A 17,593-nucleotide genomic window follows, 5' to 3' on the forward strand; every position below is an offset into this window, starting at 1 on the left:
TAACATATTTATATGTTTTTGGAATCAGGAAATGCTGTAGAATAAGATGAACGTAAATTTGGATCGTTTTATATAAAAATAATTATTACAATTTTCAGATTTGTAATGACCAAAGTCATTAATTAATTTTTAAGCCACCAAGCTGAAATGCAATACCGAAGTCCGGCCTTCGTCGAAGATTGCTTTACAAAAATTTCAATCAATTTGATTGAAAAATGAGGGTGTGACAGTGCCGTCTCAACTTTTACAAAAAGCCGGATATGACGTCATAAAAAGTATTTATAAAAAAAACCAAAAAAACGTCCGAGGATATCATTCCCAGGAACTTTCATGTTAAATTTCATAAAGATCGGTTCAGTAGTTTGGTCTGAATCGCTCTACACACACACACGCACAGACAGACAGACAGACAGACAGACAGACAGACAGACAGACACACACACACACACATACACCACGACCCTCGTCTCGATTCCCCCTCTTTGTAAACAAGTCGCGTAAGGCGAAATTACTACATTTAGTCAAGCTGTGGAACTCACAGAATGAAACTGAACGCACTGCATTTTTTCACAATGACCGTAGTCCGCCGCTAGTGCAAAAGGCAGTGAAAGTGACGAGCCTGTTCAGCGCGGTAGCGGTTGCGCTGTGCTGCATAGCACGCTTTACTGTACCTCTCTTCGTTTTAACTTTCTGAGCGTGTTTTTAATCCAAACATATCATATCAATATGTTTTTGGAATCAGGAACCAACAGGGAATAAGATGAAATTGTTTTTAAAACGATTTCGGAAATTTTATTTTGATTATAATTGTTATATTTTTAATTTTCAGAGCTTGTTTTTAATCCGAATATAACATATTTATATGTTTTTGGAATCAGAACATGATGAAGAATAAGATGAACGTAATTTTGGATCGTTTAATAAAAAAATAATTTTAATTACAATTTTCAGATTTTTAATGACCAAAGTTATTAATTAATTTTTAAGCCTCCATGCTGAAATGCAATACCGAAGTCCGGCCTTCGTCGAAGATTGCTTGGCCAAAATTTCAATCAATTTGATTGAAAAATGAAGGTGTGACAGCGCCGCCTCAACTTTTACAAAAAGCCGGATATGACATCATAAAAGACATTTATCGAAAAAATGAAAAAAACGTCTGGGGATTTCGTACCCAGGAACTCTCATGCAAAATTTCATAAAGATTGGTCCAGTAGTTTACTCTGAATCGCTCTACACACACACACGCACAGACACACACACACACACACACATACACCACGACCCTCGTCTCGATTCCCCCTCTATGTTAAAACATTTAGTCAAAACTTGACTAAATGTAACAAGTCGCGTAAGGCGAAATTACTACACAAACTTATAACGACACAAGCTTTATTCCATCAACATATTTAATTTAAAGGTAAGTTGCACGTACGCACACACGCATGCCTGAACGCAAACACACACACACACACACACACATACACACACACACACACACACACACACACACACACACACACACACACACACACACACAGAGTCCGCGAACGATCTTGACTGTGATCAGACTTTGTACACGTAGCCCTAATTCCGTTTGAATAGTCGTTGTCTTCTTTCCTGAACTGTTTGAAGCGAATGCACCAAACCGTGTTCTTAGTTTCTTAAAAACAAGGTTCCTGTGTCCTTGTTTTGTTTGGGTAAATGACCATGGGGTAGTTCATTCAAGTTATCTGCAACACGACTCGCGGATTTCGACAAAGACGACTCCATAAATAGGATGCGATGACGATGCGTACACTGTGGTTGCAGGAGGACGTCATTTCTGATGACGTGTGTCTGAGCCTTTTGCGAAAGGACGGATGTGGTAGAGGTAAAGCTCCAGCATTCTCATCTTTTCTGGCGAGACGTAATGGAAAGTTATCGCGTGTTTACTGATTCCCTCAAAACCCTGAGACAAAAGACACATAATATCAATATTTAACTGACTGACTTACAAACTGACTGACTGACTGACTTGCTAGATCAGCAGCTTGCTCATTCACGCACACACTCATAAACAATTCCCCAACTCACTCAAACATTTACATAATCGCGTGATTAAAAGTAATGATTTTCGAAACATTACATCATCTTTACGTTATAGTCCTTTAAGTGAACCGGTTCAAATGTCAAAGGTAAAACACACTAGACCGTTTGCTTTCAGTTTTCTGGACATAAATAAGCTTCCCACACAAAACACAGACTGGAATTTTTTTACATTTTCTTCAAAAGCGCAGATATCCAAACACCCACTGAACAGTAACAATGTAGCGCGATGACGGAGTTGTCTCTCTTGTCGCGACATACACGACCCATAGTTTCCGAAAGATTCAACATGAAAAGTGTTGGTCATACATGGATGAACATTGTACTTTTTTTGTGTGGGGATACACACTTTGCCATTACATCATAACTATCACACGACTCACATTATTTACTACACGGATTGGGTAGTCCAAATGACGTCATCATTTATCTGTATGTTTATCGACGTCACCGTTTGAGACGTGAAAAGTAGAGAGGCAAGGCAAGGCAATATTTTAATTTTTTTTTAAACCCATAGGCATAGGGTTACATGAATTTGAAAGAAAAAAAACAAGAAAAAAAATAGAGAAATCCTAAGGTGTTTGAAACTAGTTTTAGAGATACAGTGACTTTTGTGAGGCTCCGGGTTGCACACGACCGAAGGAGAGGCGTGTAGGTTTTAATGCTTTTGCCTCCATATCGGGAGACTTGATTTTAGTTAATTACGCTCTGGTGCATCATCTTATAAAGGAATCACCATGCCATGCATACCTTTCTAGGATAACGGAAAGCGTAAGTATACATCCACTGCGGATAGAAGCCAAAGAAGTGGGTTTCTGGACTTAAGGGATGAAAGAGGGTGTGGCCTTCCGAGTCCGTGCTGTTTGAAGTCCTGACCCCCAAGCTCTGCATGCATTTTCCAAACTGATGGTCTTCGCTGCCGCCATCTTGTTGACATAGCTTAGGGTCTGTACCTGTCACAAGCCAGAATCAAACAACAACTTTAAATTCATTTTCTTTTTCATTTGTATTACTTTATTGTCCCATCGCTGGGAAATTCGGGTCGCTTCCTCCCAGTTGAAAGCTAGCAGCAACAGAGTCGCGCTACCTATGTGTATGCGTGTGTATGTGTTACCAGCCACCAGCACTTATGGCAGAATGACCGAGGTCTTTTACGTGCCACAGTGGTGACACGGGGGTGGAACATGGATACCGTCTCTGATTCTGCACATAAAGTTGACCCGTGTCCGTCCCGGGCGAGATTCGAACCTGCGACCCTAGCTATGATCACAAGTCCAGTGCTCTACCAATTGAGCTACCGGGCGCCAATGATATCGTCTTGACGCGAATGTTAAGAAGATTTGACAAACCAACAACACTACACACGAAGAAGATTCATGCTTTCCGTATTGTCTAGAGTAAATAAACAAGTCGCGTAAGGCGAAAATACAACATTTAGTCAAGTAGCTGTCGAACTCACAGAATGAAACTGAACGCAACGCAACACAGCAAGACCGTATACTCGTAGCATCGTCACTCCACCGCCCGTGGCAAAGGCAGTGCCAGTGGAATTGACAAGAAGAGCGGGGTATTCGTTGCGCTGAGAAGGATAGCACGCTTTTCTGTAGCTCTCTTCGTTTTAACTTTCTGAGCGTGTTTTTAATCCAAACATATCATATCTATATGTTTTTGGAATCAGGAACCGACAAGGAATAAGATGAAAGTGTTTTTAAATTGATTTCGAAAAAAAAATTTGATAATAATTTTTATATATTTAATTTTCAGAGCTTGTTGTTATTCCAAATATAACATATTTATATGTTTTTGGAATCAGCAAATGATGGAGAATAAGATGAACGTAAATTTTGATCTTTTTATAAATGTTTATTTTTTTTTTACAATTTTCAGATGTTTAATGACCAAAGTTATTAATTAATTTTTAAGCCACCACGCTGAAATGCAATACCGAAGTCCGGGCTTTGTCGAAGATTACTTGACCAAAATTTCAACCAATTTGGTTGAAAAATGAGGGCGTGACAGTGCCGCCTCAACTTTCACGAAAAGCCGGATATGACGTCATCAAAGACATTTATCAAAAAAATGAAAAAAACGTTCGGGGATTTCATACCCAGGAACTCTCATGTCAAATTTCATAAAGATCGGTCCAGTAGTTTAGTCTGAATCGCTCTACACACACACACAGACACACACACACACACACACACGCACACACACACGCACGCACATACACCACGACCCTCGTCTCGATTCCCCCCTCTATGTTAAAACATTTAGTCAAAACTTGACTAAATGTAAAAAAGAAGATTTTACAAAACAACTGCAATAAACGGGAAATAGTTAAAATCATCAATTTTTTGGCTCTCGATTATAAAATGTCATCAAAAGAACGATACTTGTTCGTGTTGTTAATGTTCTGGCTCTTCGTTTTTTTGGCTCTCGATTATAAAACGTCATCAAAAGAACGATACTTGTTCGTGTTGTACTGGCTCTTCGTTTTCTTGGCTCTCGATTATGAAACGTCATCAAAAGAACGATACTTGTTCGTGTTGTTCTGGCTCTTCGCTGTTGTTTTTTTGTGTGTTTTTTTGGGGGGAGGGGGGCTCTCGATGGTAAAACTTCATCAAAAGAACGATATTTGTTCGTGTTGTTCTTGCTCTTCGGTTTTATTTTGGCTCTCGATGGTAAAACATCAGCAAAAGAACGACGCACTTCAGTAACACCAGGGCTGAGGAGGTGCACGAACCGGAAGTGGGTGCCACCAAAACGGGATGGAGCAAACCGCGAGGTCTGATTGGTTGAAATCACAACAAATCTCAATGTTAACCAATCCAACACTGCGGCTGGCTCCCGTTTGGGTGGTAACGTCCTCGTGCACCTCAGCTCTGGTCTCACTAACATGGCTTACAGACCAACCAAGCTGCCGAACATCAACCAACCAAACAATGACCATCCACCCAACCTACCCAATGACTCCCCGGCTCCTAAAAGAGAACTCAACTGTACCATTTCGGCCGAATCGCCTGAGAGCTTCTCTGCTGAGAACATAGCCCGCTCCCCCACTGTAGTAACCTTGTGTGACCCAATGTCTAAAGCGATAGCCGAAAAACACAGGTTCGCTGGTGTTCTGTTGGGACAGGAAATGACGTAGGTTCTCCATGATGACGTAGGTGTCATCGTCAGTCTGTTGAAAGAAAGACAACAATCATTGTTACATTTAGTCAAGTTTTGACTAAATGTTTTAACATAGAGGGGGGAATGGAGACGAGGGTCGTGGTGTATGTGTGTGTGTGTGTCTGTCTGTGTGTGTGTGTGTGTATAGAGCGATTCAGACTAAACTACTGGGCCGATCTTTATGAAATTTGACATGAGAGTTCCTGGGTATGATATCCCCGGATGTTTTTTCATTTTTTCGATAAATACATTTGATGACGTCATATCCGGCTTTTTGTAAAAGTTGAGGCGGCACTGTCACACCCTCATTTTTCAATCAAATTGATTGAAATTTTGGCAAAGCAATCTTCGACGAAGCCCGGGGTTTAGTATTGCATTTCAGCTTGGTGGCTTAAAAACTAATGAGTGAGTTTGGTCATTAAAAATCGAAAACTTGTAATTAAAATTATTATTTTATTAAACGATCCAAAAACAATTTCATCTTATTCTTCGTCATTTTCTGATTCTAAAAACATATACATATGTTATATTTGGATCAAAAACAAGCTCTGAAAATTAAAAATATCAAAATTATGATCAAAATTAAATTTCCGAAATCGTTTTAAAAACTATTTCATCTTATTCCGTGTCGGTTCCTGATTCCAAAAACATATAGATATGATATGTTTGGATTAAAAACACGCTCAGAAAGTTAAAACGAAGAGAGGTACAGTAAAGCGTGCTATGAAGCACAGCGCAATCGCTACCGCGCCAAACAGGCTCGTCACTTTCACTGCCTTTTGCACTAGCGGCGGACTACGTTCAGTTTCATTCTGTGAGTTTCACAGCTTGACTAAATGTAGTAATTTCACCTTACGCGACTTGTTTTTTTGAGTTGAGGTTACCGACGCTCTGCATAGCTATTGATAACAAAATAGCTTCTTAATTAGAATTCGATTCATAAGTTGCCGCATGGTTCACTCGACAGGAATTATCCAATGTCTGTTCCGTAACATACGTAAAATTAATCGACACAATAAAATTGTAGAGGTAAATGTAATTTGGTACATTTTCCTATGTGAAAAAGGACATTCTCTGAAAGTTTATAACGCTAATCAAAGAATAAGCAAGTCGCGTAAGGCGAAATTACTACATTTAGTCAAAGCTGTGGAACTCACAGAATAAAACTGAACGCACTGCATTTTTTCACAATGACCGTAGTCCGCCGCTCGTACAAAAGGCAGTGAAATTGACGAGCCTGTTTAGCGCGGTAGCGGTTGCGCTGTGCTGCATAGCACGCTTTTCTGTATCTCTCTTCGCTTTAACTTTCTGACTGTGTTTCTAATCCAAACATATCCTATCTATATGTTTTTGGATTCAGGAACCGACAAGGAATAAGATGAAATTGTTTTTAAATCGATTTCGGAAATTTAATTTTGATCATAATTTTCATATTTTTTATTTTCAGAGCTTGTTTTTAATCCAAATATAACATCTTTATATGTTTTTGGAATCAGGAAATGATGTAGAATAAGATGTACGTAAATTTGGATCGTTTTATATTAACACATTTTTATTTTTTTTTACAATTTTCATGTTTCTAATGATCAAAGTCATCAATTAATTTTTAAGCCTCCACGCTGAAATGCAATACCAAAGTCCGGCGTTCGTCGAAGATTGCTTGGCCAAAATTTCAATCAATTTGATTGAAAAATGAGGGTGTGACAGTGCCGCCTCAACTTTTACAAAAAGCCGGATATGACGTCATCAAAGGCATTTATCGAAAAAATGAAACAAAGTCTGGGGATATCATACCCAGGAACTCTCATGTAAAATTTCATAAAGATCGGTCCAGTAGTTTACTCTGAATCTCTCTACACACACACACACACACACACACACACACACACACACACAGACACACACAGACAGACACACAGACACACACACACAGACACACATACACCACGACCCTCGTCTCGATTCCCCCTCTATATATATGTTAAAACATTTAGTCAAAACTTGACTAAATGTAAAAAGGGTGCATAGTTAGATCCCCAGGTTATCTTGAATTTTGGCGTACTTATTCAAAGATCACTATATCCAGTGCCATTATTGCATTATATATCCGTTTGAAGTCACATTTATCAATGCAAAGAATGACTCGAGTCACATTAATAAACGGATTGAGGTCCAACAGTGTGCATAATTTGGTCATTCGTGTGACGGCGTTGGTCGACGAAAAAGCATGCTTTTGGCCGCGTGTTTCTACTAGTTCTGCATTGCACTTCTGTTCTTCAATAATGGCAGTGCCGATGTTTTACTTCGGTGCCACATGTAAATAAATCGCATCTTTTTTTTTTTCTTTTTTTTTTTTTTTAGCTCATTCTGTAACACAAACGACAGATCTTCTTCTTCTTCTTCGTTCATGGGCTGAAACTCCCACGTTCACTCATGTTTTTGCACGAGTGGGTTTTTACGTGTATGACCGTTTTTACCCCGCCATTCAGGCAGCCATACGCCGCTTTCTGGGGAATCATGCTGGGTATTTTCGTGTTTCTATAACCAAACGAACTCTGACATGGATAACAGGATCTTTTCCGTGCGCATTTGGTCTTGTGCTTGCGTGTAAACACGAAGAGGGATAAGGCACTAGCAGGTCTGCACATAAGTTGACCTGGGAGATCAGAAAAATCTCCACCCCAGACCCTGCAGCAGGCGCGGCTGGGATTTGAACCCACGACCTTCTGCATAGGAGAACAATGTCTAATCCACTCATCCAATGCGCCCGTCAAATGACAGATCAAATGACTTTTCATAATTTAAAGACCAAGTTGATGCAAAATGAGAGGCTTAGATTGCACCAGAAGAACTTACCTGGATTTACGACGCTGTTAAAGACTCCAATGAAAAAATGTGGGGGGGGGGGACCACACAGACACACACACTCACACACACGGCACACACACACACACACACACCACCCTACACACACACACACACACACACAAACACACACACACACACACACACACACACACACACACACACACACACACACACACACACACACGCACACACACACAGACCATGCATATACCCACCTTCATGAACCAGTCGGCATCATCAAAATGATGGCGATAAATGTAGCGGAAAGCTTGCATGGTTTTCGCCGTTAAATGCGCCCGCCCCTCTGTGGTGTTGAGACCGATAGTAGGGAACCTTTTATTGGTCACAGAGCTGAAAAAAAGCAGCTTATTGGCTCGCCGTCCCCACGTGTCGCGCACTACGCTGGCTTTTGATTGGAGGTTCTTGGGACCAGTCATGATCCAAACTAAGACTCGAACTTGTTCTGGCGACTGTGGTTGTGTCTCTGTTGATCGTGGTACAGTCTCAGTTTTGCTTCCTAGAGTAGAGGGAAATAATTGCGTTCAGTAACCGAGCATGTTGATTTTTCGACTGGAATATCTTTAAAAGTAAGCCAACAAATCCTGGCCGTTACAACAACAACAACATGTAAACGAACTAGAGAAGTAAGCAAACACTCTCTCTCTCACACACACACACACACACACACACACACACACACACACACACACACACACACACACACACACACACACACACAAACACACATAGACACACACACAAATACACTCACACAAACACACACACACACACACACACACACACTCACAAACACACACACACACACACATACACACATACACACACACACACACACACACACATATATATATATATATATATATATATATATATATATATATATATATATATATATATATATATATATATATATATATATATATATATAAACCATCAGAAATTGTGAAAGAAACAATTGAAAGTCAGCAGAGACTTTCTTCCGAGATTTGTTAAAATCTCTTAGCAGAGAAAGTGAGAGAAACAAGAAATTCCTCCGAGGCAGGAAAAACACCCCCGTCAAAGGGAAATAACCTTCTCAGTTGGTGGCAGTGACTGAGTGAGAATGGTTATTTCCCTTTGACCATTAAGATGTCCCTCTATAAGTCCTTGTAGAATCTTAATCCACCAATAACTCCCTAACCGTGTGTTTGACTGGTCCCAATATTTTTTGTAAGGACCGTCTCAGGAATGTATAGAACCTGTTCACCAAGTTTGGTGACGATCGGTTCGTTCATTCTTGAGATCTATATGCGAACACAAACACACAAACACACAAACAAACACATCGACCGAAACCTATACACACCCCTATACCGGGGGTGTAACTATACCGGGGGTGTAATAAGTATCCCTTCACAGACAGCGGATCCCTGAACTGCTACGTACTCGGAGGGTACGAGGACCTCACCTTCTACGTAGTGAACCAGATTAAGGATGATTTTTTTTTCTAAAAAAAACCTCTATTACACCACTATTACAGATTCGTACACAAAACACACAAGATGTATTTTGAAAGTTTATAAATTCAAACTTTTATTTTTTTGTTTTGCTTCCGAGGTCGACAGATTGTTATTCACTCTTGTATCGTTTTCTGTGTTTTACCGGTTACTCAACTTGAAGCACGAAGCGACGATATAGATGATCGAAGAGTTACGCGATCCAGGCTGGCTTAGTGTTGAACGGCTTATACAATGTTCAACTTTGTTGATCTTGAAACATCAGTCATCAGACGGAACTTGAAGATAAGTATATATATATATATATATATATATGTGTGTGTATATATACACAAAGAAAAAAGCCAAGCACCCCCCTTCAATTTCGCAATGACTGATTTTTAAAGTTCTGGTATGGAAACAGTAAGTTCAGGAGCTCGGTTTGACAAATGTTATCGACAAGAGCAACTCTTTGGAAATAACATCACACAAGAAAACTCCAGTTTTGATTGGTTTTAATCGTGATTTGGTACCTTGCCAAAAAGTGACGTTTTAACCCTAAAACGGTACCCCTGATAAGTATGGAGCTGCAAGCTGAAAAAGACAGGTTTAGGTAAATGTGTCATAAAAAAAATGTAATTGAGAGTGTTCCGATGGCATACGCGATTCAAAAGTTCAATATCGAGTGAAACCCCCGCGTGCCCGGATGACGGCGTCAACCCTGCGTCTCATCCCTCCAGTCAAACGTCGGATCGGTTCACGGGTCACTTGCAACCACTCACGATGCAAAGCTGCCTCCAATTCACGTAATGTCTGCACAGGAGGCTGCAGAGCTTGTATACGACGCCCCAGGATGTCCCAAACATGCTCCAGCGGATTAAGATCTGGACTCATTGCCGGCCATGGGAGTGTTGTTACAGCGTTGTTCTGGAGGTAGTCCACTACTGCCCTGGATCGATGAGGCCTGGCGTTATCATCCATGTACACGGGTCTTGTGGCAAGTGGGTGGTTGTCAAAATGAGTAACGACAACAGGTTCCAGGACATGTCGCATATACTGATCACCCGTGAGGTTGCCACGTATGGTGACAAGGTCTAGCTTGCAGTCATGGGAAATGCAACCCCAAACCATGACTGACCCGCCACCGAATGGAACAGTTTGTCTGATGTTCCTGGGTGTATAGGCCGTGTTCCTGTGCCTCCATACCCTCAGTCGGCCGTCAGTGACATGGAGAAGGAATCTGCTTTCGTCCGACCAGTGGATCCTCCTCCACGTTCTCAGGTTCCATCTTTGCCGTGCCAGACACAATGCCAAGCGTCTTCTCTTGTGGTCATCTGTCAGTCGGGGACGCTTAATGACTCTTCGGGCTGCCGTTCCTGCAGCTTTCAAGCGGTTTCGTACGGTCCTGGTTGACAGATGTCGATTTGGAAGCCATGCTCGTTTCAGGACGGTACTCGTTGAAAATGGTTCACGCCGAATTATTCGGAGAAGTGCTCGGTCTTCACGTTCTGACGTCACACGGGGTCGCCCTGACTGTGGACGGTCCTTCACAGCACCAGTCTGACGATGTTTGCGTACCAAACGGCTGATGACGGTGTAGTGGTAGCCAAGTTGACGACCAATCGCTTTGAAGGATGCTCCTGTAGTATGCATTCCTATAATCTGCCATCGGATCGCCTCTGATAATCGTCTTCTCACCATGTTCACAGAGAATGTTTGCAAATTGTCGTCGCCCAGTGTTAAATACAGAAATTTGCAGCGTGAGCATACTGCCTTTTTTAACATTCATGGGTTGCATGCTGCACGTGCTTCTCACAGGCAGTGGCGACACAATCTTGACGCGTGAACTTCCCAACCTTATTATGGAAACCCATGTATGTCATTACGAAGAAAAAAAATGGTAAAACAAATTTGACTCAATTATTATCACAAATTCATTCGGGGGGTGCTTGGCTTTTTTCTTTGTGTATATATATATACACACACACATGGCAACATTGGAATGGTGGGGTGAGTTGATGGTGTTTTTCGCTTCAGGGCATTCAGACAGTACAACACTAACAGCTATTGTGTTTTCAGCGTAGCAATAGGGCCCGATATTTAGACGAGACAAGTATAATGCCGACGAGTCGAAGACGAGTCGCATTATACTTGTTCGAGTCTAAATATCGGACCCTATTGCTACGATGAAAACACAATAGCGTTTATATAGCTATTCTGACATTAAATTCTGTGTTAAAATTATGTTTTTGTCAGCAACAAGTACCAGAATGGTCTATGTCGTTGATTGCAGACGACGGTTCCCTTTCCGCATGAAGCAACGGAAATAACCGAACATTGAAAAACCCACGGACATGTATTACGGAGAAAACTCGAGATAACCGGATGCTTAGCATTACGTCAATATGTTAGGAATCATATGACGTCATGACGTATCATGCTTGCCTACGTAGATTGTATGTTCGAAAGTCTGACTTCTGTTGGAAATTCGCGTGGTGAAGACTGCGGTAAATCTGTATATGATAAGAGAACAAGGATTGTCTCAGAAGAAACGACGAAATGTTTCAGACCGGTAACTTCATTTCAACATTGCACTATACAATGGACGTTCTATGTGACAGGAGAGTTTGCTGATTTTGTGTTAAACATTGGAGAGATCGTCTGCTAGAATCAGAGATAGGTCGCTTCAGATTGCAGCTTCTGGAAATTTGCTAGGTTTGTTGCCTGTTAAAAAACTGGATTTTTACACGTAATGTATGTTATGTACAGTAAGCAACAACAAAAACACACACAAAGCAAATGGCATCGTCTGTCGACTAGTCACAGAAACAAACCTGGCGAGGTATGCGTGTACTTTATACACGTGGAAGAAACCGGAACCATGCGTCTTTGTTATTGCCGATATCGTTTGGATATCGGCAAAAATGGCCAACTTCGTAGCGTTATGCTTTGATGATCGGAAAAGGGTTGTGTGAGACCATCCAATCACAGCCCCCGAATTCCCCCACGTGTCCATCAGAATAGCTATATATACGTAAATAGTAAATATACCCATACGTACGAGGGTTGTTTCAAAAGTTCGTAGCCTACACATGAAGGACTCTGAGGTTTGCTGGAGTTCTGAATCAAGACGTCATGGCTATTACGACTACATACCTGATATTTTGTGTTCTACCTACTACAAGCGAGTTGCAAATGTGTGTCAATTTTCATAGCGCTAACCTGGCTTCTTCATGTGTAGGCTCTAAATTTTGAAACAACCCTCGTACACATACAAAAAAGAAAAACAATAGACGAAAAGACTATACGTGAGATAACACGTTTGCAAGTAGACAATCGGGATGTATAATTTACAATCTGAAAATGTCTGAAACCAGTTTATGATGTTTATAATGTCTATACTAATCTAATGACTTTATAGCGCGCGTGTCCTAGATAATTGTCTTTGTACTGTAAATGTAATAAACAATAATGACGTCTGAGCACACCAACTGCAGAATCCATTCCTAAAAGTCTAATCAGTTTGCGTTTACCAGACTTAAAACTTAACACACTTGTAGATAAATTAAATGAATTCCACTGGTCAACTTTGTTGTTGTTGTAGTTGTCAGTTGCTATTATTTTTATGACAGGAATACCCAAATCAGCCATGATTATTGAGAGATCTACATTTTTGACAGAAGTTACCGAACAACTATGAATGACGTCTCGGTATGTGTGAATGACGTCACAGTCACCGCCACAGTCTGTATCTTTTGAAGCATCGCATTCTTTATGACGTCTTTCTGTGTATGCATGCGCGACATTTTTGTTCTTTTCGGTTTGTTTGTCTTCTCTGTACACAACCCTGTCCTTCTAAATTCAGACTCACAGGCCTCATGAGCGACCCACGTTCCAAGGGCAGCTAAATTCGCGTATGGAAACAGTACTGTCGTCTGGGATGCCGTTCGCAGTATTCTCAGTGTTGAAGAATTTGTCAAAAGAAAAAACGATAACAGCGGGAGAAATGAAAACCATGCGTGCATTTTGGGGCTTTTGGAGGGACGATTGCGAGTTTGATTCCGTTCTTGTCATACTCGGAAACGTGTAACATACAATCTTGCACATGTTTGCTTTAGTAGCGGCAAAGAATGAAAGCGTGAGAAATGGAGAAATGTTTTTTTTTTCCCTCATAAAAATAAATCGCTTCTCTCTTGCTTTATTGATCGTAGAAACCATTTCTTTAAGTACGTTTTCTCTACACCCCAGCACGCGTGAAAGTAACAATCAAGGGCGAAATCAATCACAGATGTTACATGCTGAACTTTGTTTGTTCCCACCGCTTGTGACACCTATACGAGTTCGAAGAGCAAAATCTTGTGCGTGCGTTCATGCGTGGGTTCATGCGTGCGTGCACGCGCGTGCGTGTGTATGAACTGTAATATTGTGGTTACTACATTTCATTTTACCTGTAAGGCCAAAAAAAAAAATTGTCTGTTTAGGGTAACATGACCAAAAAAAGTAGGGTCGGTAGGTAGGTAGGTTTTGTTTTTTGTTTTTTTTGTTTTTTTGTAAATGCTATGTTGGCTGAACATTCACTTCTTATATTTGATGAATACATGTTTCAAAACTAACGTATAAATAAAACAGAGAGAAAGGGAGAGAAAGAAACGCCAAATGTCTCTTTTTAGCATTTTTACCTCATTTTTTTTCTTCTTTTTTTTTGAAATAAAAAAAAAGTTTTTGGGTCGGCGCCAAATCGATAGGGTCGGTCGGGTTACCCTAAACAGACAATTTTTTTTTTTTGGCCTAATGTACAGCGCTTAGAGCAGGGTCTACCTGGATTTCTGCGCTTCAATTTTGTTTGATCAAATTCTCACCCACTTCCGACGGAAAATGACATCCCCGTAAATCAAAGCACACTTCCAAATGTCATATTACTCTGCTTCAAATCTGAAATATTTGACAATACGCGTGACAGTTTCTGAGTCTAAATCTTCGCTCTTGTTTGAAGGCACACTCCTTTACGTGTAAAGCATCGCAGAACCTGAGAACTGGCCAGGCAAAACCATATGGAACGCCAGATACGCAATGTCCCCGCGGAATTCCGGCCGCGCGGACTTTTGAGCTTTTCTCGTCGGTAATTGGTCAGAAATTCCGCCCGAACTTTTAATGTCCGCGCGCAATTCCGAATTCCGGCCGGAATTCCGCCCGGACTTTCGAGCTATACTCGTCTTTGATTGGTTAAAAATTAATGTCCGCGCGCAATTCCCCCCGGACTTTTATCGGGAACGTTCGTAGGGGTTCGGCACTTTCCGCCCGGAGTTTTAGATCGAGAAATTTAAAAAAGTTGAAACGGAAGAGAATCGGATCGATGTTAAAATGTCCTCGCGCAAACGTTCGGCACTCGTTTTGCACGGACTTTTAGATAGAGACATCAAAACAGTGGGATTAGAAGAGAGTCGGATCAAAGAATCAACATTAATCGCGCGCGCGCGTGTGTGAGTGTGAACACAGCTATTTCATGGAAGCGGTTCTTGCAAACAGTACACACTTCAGAAAAGTGCTTATGAGTTGTTTCCCTTGATTAAAATAAAGGATTTTGACTGACTGAACGGCACAGAGATTCGGACCTTTTGTGCATCGGTTTGATTTGTCCACTATCCTTTTTTTTCTGTGAGCGTGTATCATAATCGCGCGCACGCACACACACGCACACACACGCACACACACACACACACACACACACACACAGGGGCGGACGAGGGGGGGGTGCACAGGGTGCTTGTGCACCCCCCCTCCAGCAAAAAATAAAATAAAAAATCAAGTCTTTAGTGATTTTAAATGGAAATTGTGAATTTGGAAAGCTGATTCTATAACCATTTCTAAGTTCAAATGGCACCAGATGGCACCATTTTGCTTCTTTGGGCCAAAACATTTTCCGGGGGGGGGCATGCCCCCGGACCCCCCTAGCAAATTCGGGCGCTTTGCGCCCATCACATTCACTTTCGATTCAAAGTGCACCCCCCCTTTCAAAGCAACTGATCCGCCCCTGTAGGCTACCAGGTTTACACTCGTTGCTTTTTTAAAATATTTAAAATCTCGCTTTCGCCCGCATTTCAATATTTAACAAACAAACAAAACATCTATATATGACAAATGACGAAAGGTGGGTCAGCAACAACAACAAAGAGATTTACAAGAAAACTAACCAAGTAGAGTTGTTGAGTTTCCGGCGCTATCGCGGTATATGTAGTTTCGGCCAGCATAGTAGAGTATACCAAGACGAGATGTGCGTTTCTCCATGACAACCAAATGGATGAACACTACCGCCAAGGAAACCAGCAACAGCAGCTTGAAAGCGTTTCCTGTGCAGGAAGAAGGCGAGTAGTGATGATAACTATCAGACAAATGATGATAGGGAGGATGCTTCTTATAATTATAATCCAGGTAATACACTATTTTAGGATTATATAAGGATAAGATTTCATATATTAGGCTTAGTCCTGTGAGGTTTCCCTCATGGAAATTCGGCCTGCTTTCTCACTGGAGAAAACGATCTGCATTACGAGAAACATATTATCTTACCATCTTTTGGAGAAATTGGATCAAGGCTACACCAAAAATGACAAATTAATAAATTAATTAATACACGAATAAATAGAATCAATCTGTAGATAAATCAACAAATACAAAAGCTATAAAAAAAAACCACTAAAAAAACGGAGATAAGTATAATTGAATTTAAGATAAACAAAAATAGATCTTAATTGATAAACAAATAGAAAGACCGATCAAGAAATTGATAAACTAGTCAATGAATAAATTCTTCGATTAAAATAAATAAAAACATGATTATTGAATAAAAAAAAAATGAAATAAGCAATAAATAAATGATTGAAGCAACGGAACGATGCGTCATGATCAGACTATTAGGAGATGACGGCCGAATACGAAAAAGAAAAACAAAAAGGTACGAATTAGCACAATTACAACGATTGTGGTATCGTCGCCTCACCGTCATCGTTGTCATAAGCATCACTGTGTTTAGAAAGCCCAATAAATATGATTCCAGTTACCATAAAATTAAATATTTAAATAAGAAAATCATTCTAGATACATTGAAGTAGCTTAAATGTCTGGAAAAAAAAGACATAAAACAAAATTGCTCAAGGCATCAAAATTCAAATACACAAGTAAATAATTGCGATAAATATTTTGTGTAAAAAAAACACCCAAGAACGCAAAGAAATAACAGACCATGTTACTTACTGATTTATTAAAAAAAAAATATTGGAAAAAACGACCAACTCAAAAACTGTAAAAAAAAAATAATAATAATAATAATGAGCAAACAACCGACACCAATTAAATCATTTTATAATTCCCCATACCGACTCTTCTCCCGGTGCAAAAAGTAGTTTTCATACGACTTCTGCTTTCCATGGTTTGAACAGTTCCGCAACACTGTGACTCTGAATTGAAAGGATTGTGTACTGTCATTTGTTCCACGTGTTACCTGTTTTTGATCGAGGGATTGAGCAAAACAAGGAGTGTATGGCAACAGCATGAATAAAGCATAATCCTGTAGCAAGGTTATGGATAAGGTCAACCCTTGTTATTCTGCACAACCATCTGGCATCCCCCTTCGCAGTGATTGGATCTGTTTCCTTCTTTTTTGGGGGGAGGCAGTGCAAACAAATCAGTGCATTCGAAGATTTTATTTGTGTGTGTGTGTGTGTGTGTGTGTGTGTGTGTGTGTGTGTGTGTGTGTGTATATATATGTGTGTGTGTGTGTGTGTGTGTGTGTGTGTGTGTGTGTGTGTGTGTGTGTGTGTGTGTGTGTGTGTGTATATATATGTGTGTGTGTGTGTGTGTGTGTGTGTGTATATATATATATGTGTGTGTGTGTGTGTGTGTGTGTGTATGTGTGTGTGTGTGTGTGTGTATGTGTGTGTGTGTGTGTGTGTGCGTGCGTGCGTGCGCGCGCGCGC

The 17,593-nt window shown here is 40.6% G+C and overlaps 1 protein-coding gene across 1 annotated transcript; it reads right to left on the reverse strand.

Moving 5' to 3' along the window:
• Positions 1–820: 820 nt before the first annotated feature.
• Positions 821–17,122, reverse strand: LOC138982551 (glycoprotein-N-acetylgalactosamine 3-beta-galactosyltransferase 1-like). Its single transcript, XM_070355865.1, has 6 exons — positions 16,994–17,122; positions 15,812–15,967; positions 8,340–8,641; positions 5,089–5,266; positions 2,836–3,038; positions 821–1,948 (listed from the first exon to the last, which is right to left on the reverse strand). Exons 1-6 carry the CDS (start codon positions 17,100–17,102, stop codon positions 1,817–1,819), a joined length of 1,080 nt encoding a protein of 359 aa, XP_070211966.1. The 5' UTR covers positions 17,103–17,122; the 3' UTR covers positions 821–1,816.
• Between the last annotated feature and the right edge of the window lie 471 nt (positions 17,123–17,593).

The sequence above is a fragment of the Littorina saxatilis genome, linkage group LG12 (genome assembly GCF_037325665.1).
Source record: "Littorina saxatilis isolate snail1 linkage group LG12, US_GU_Lsax_2.0, whole genome shotgun sequence".
Classification (NCBI taxonomy): Eukaryota; Metazoa; Mollusca; class Gastropoda; order Littorinimorpha; family Littorinidae; genus Littorina; species Littorina saxatilis.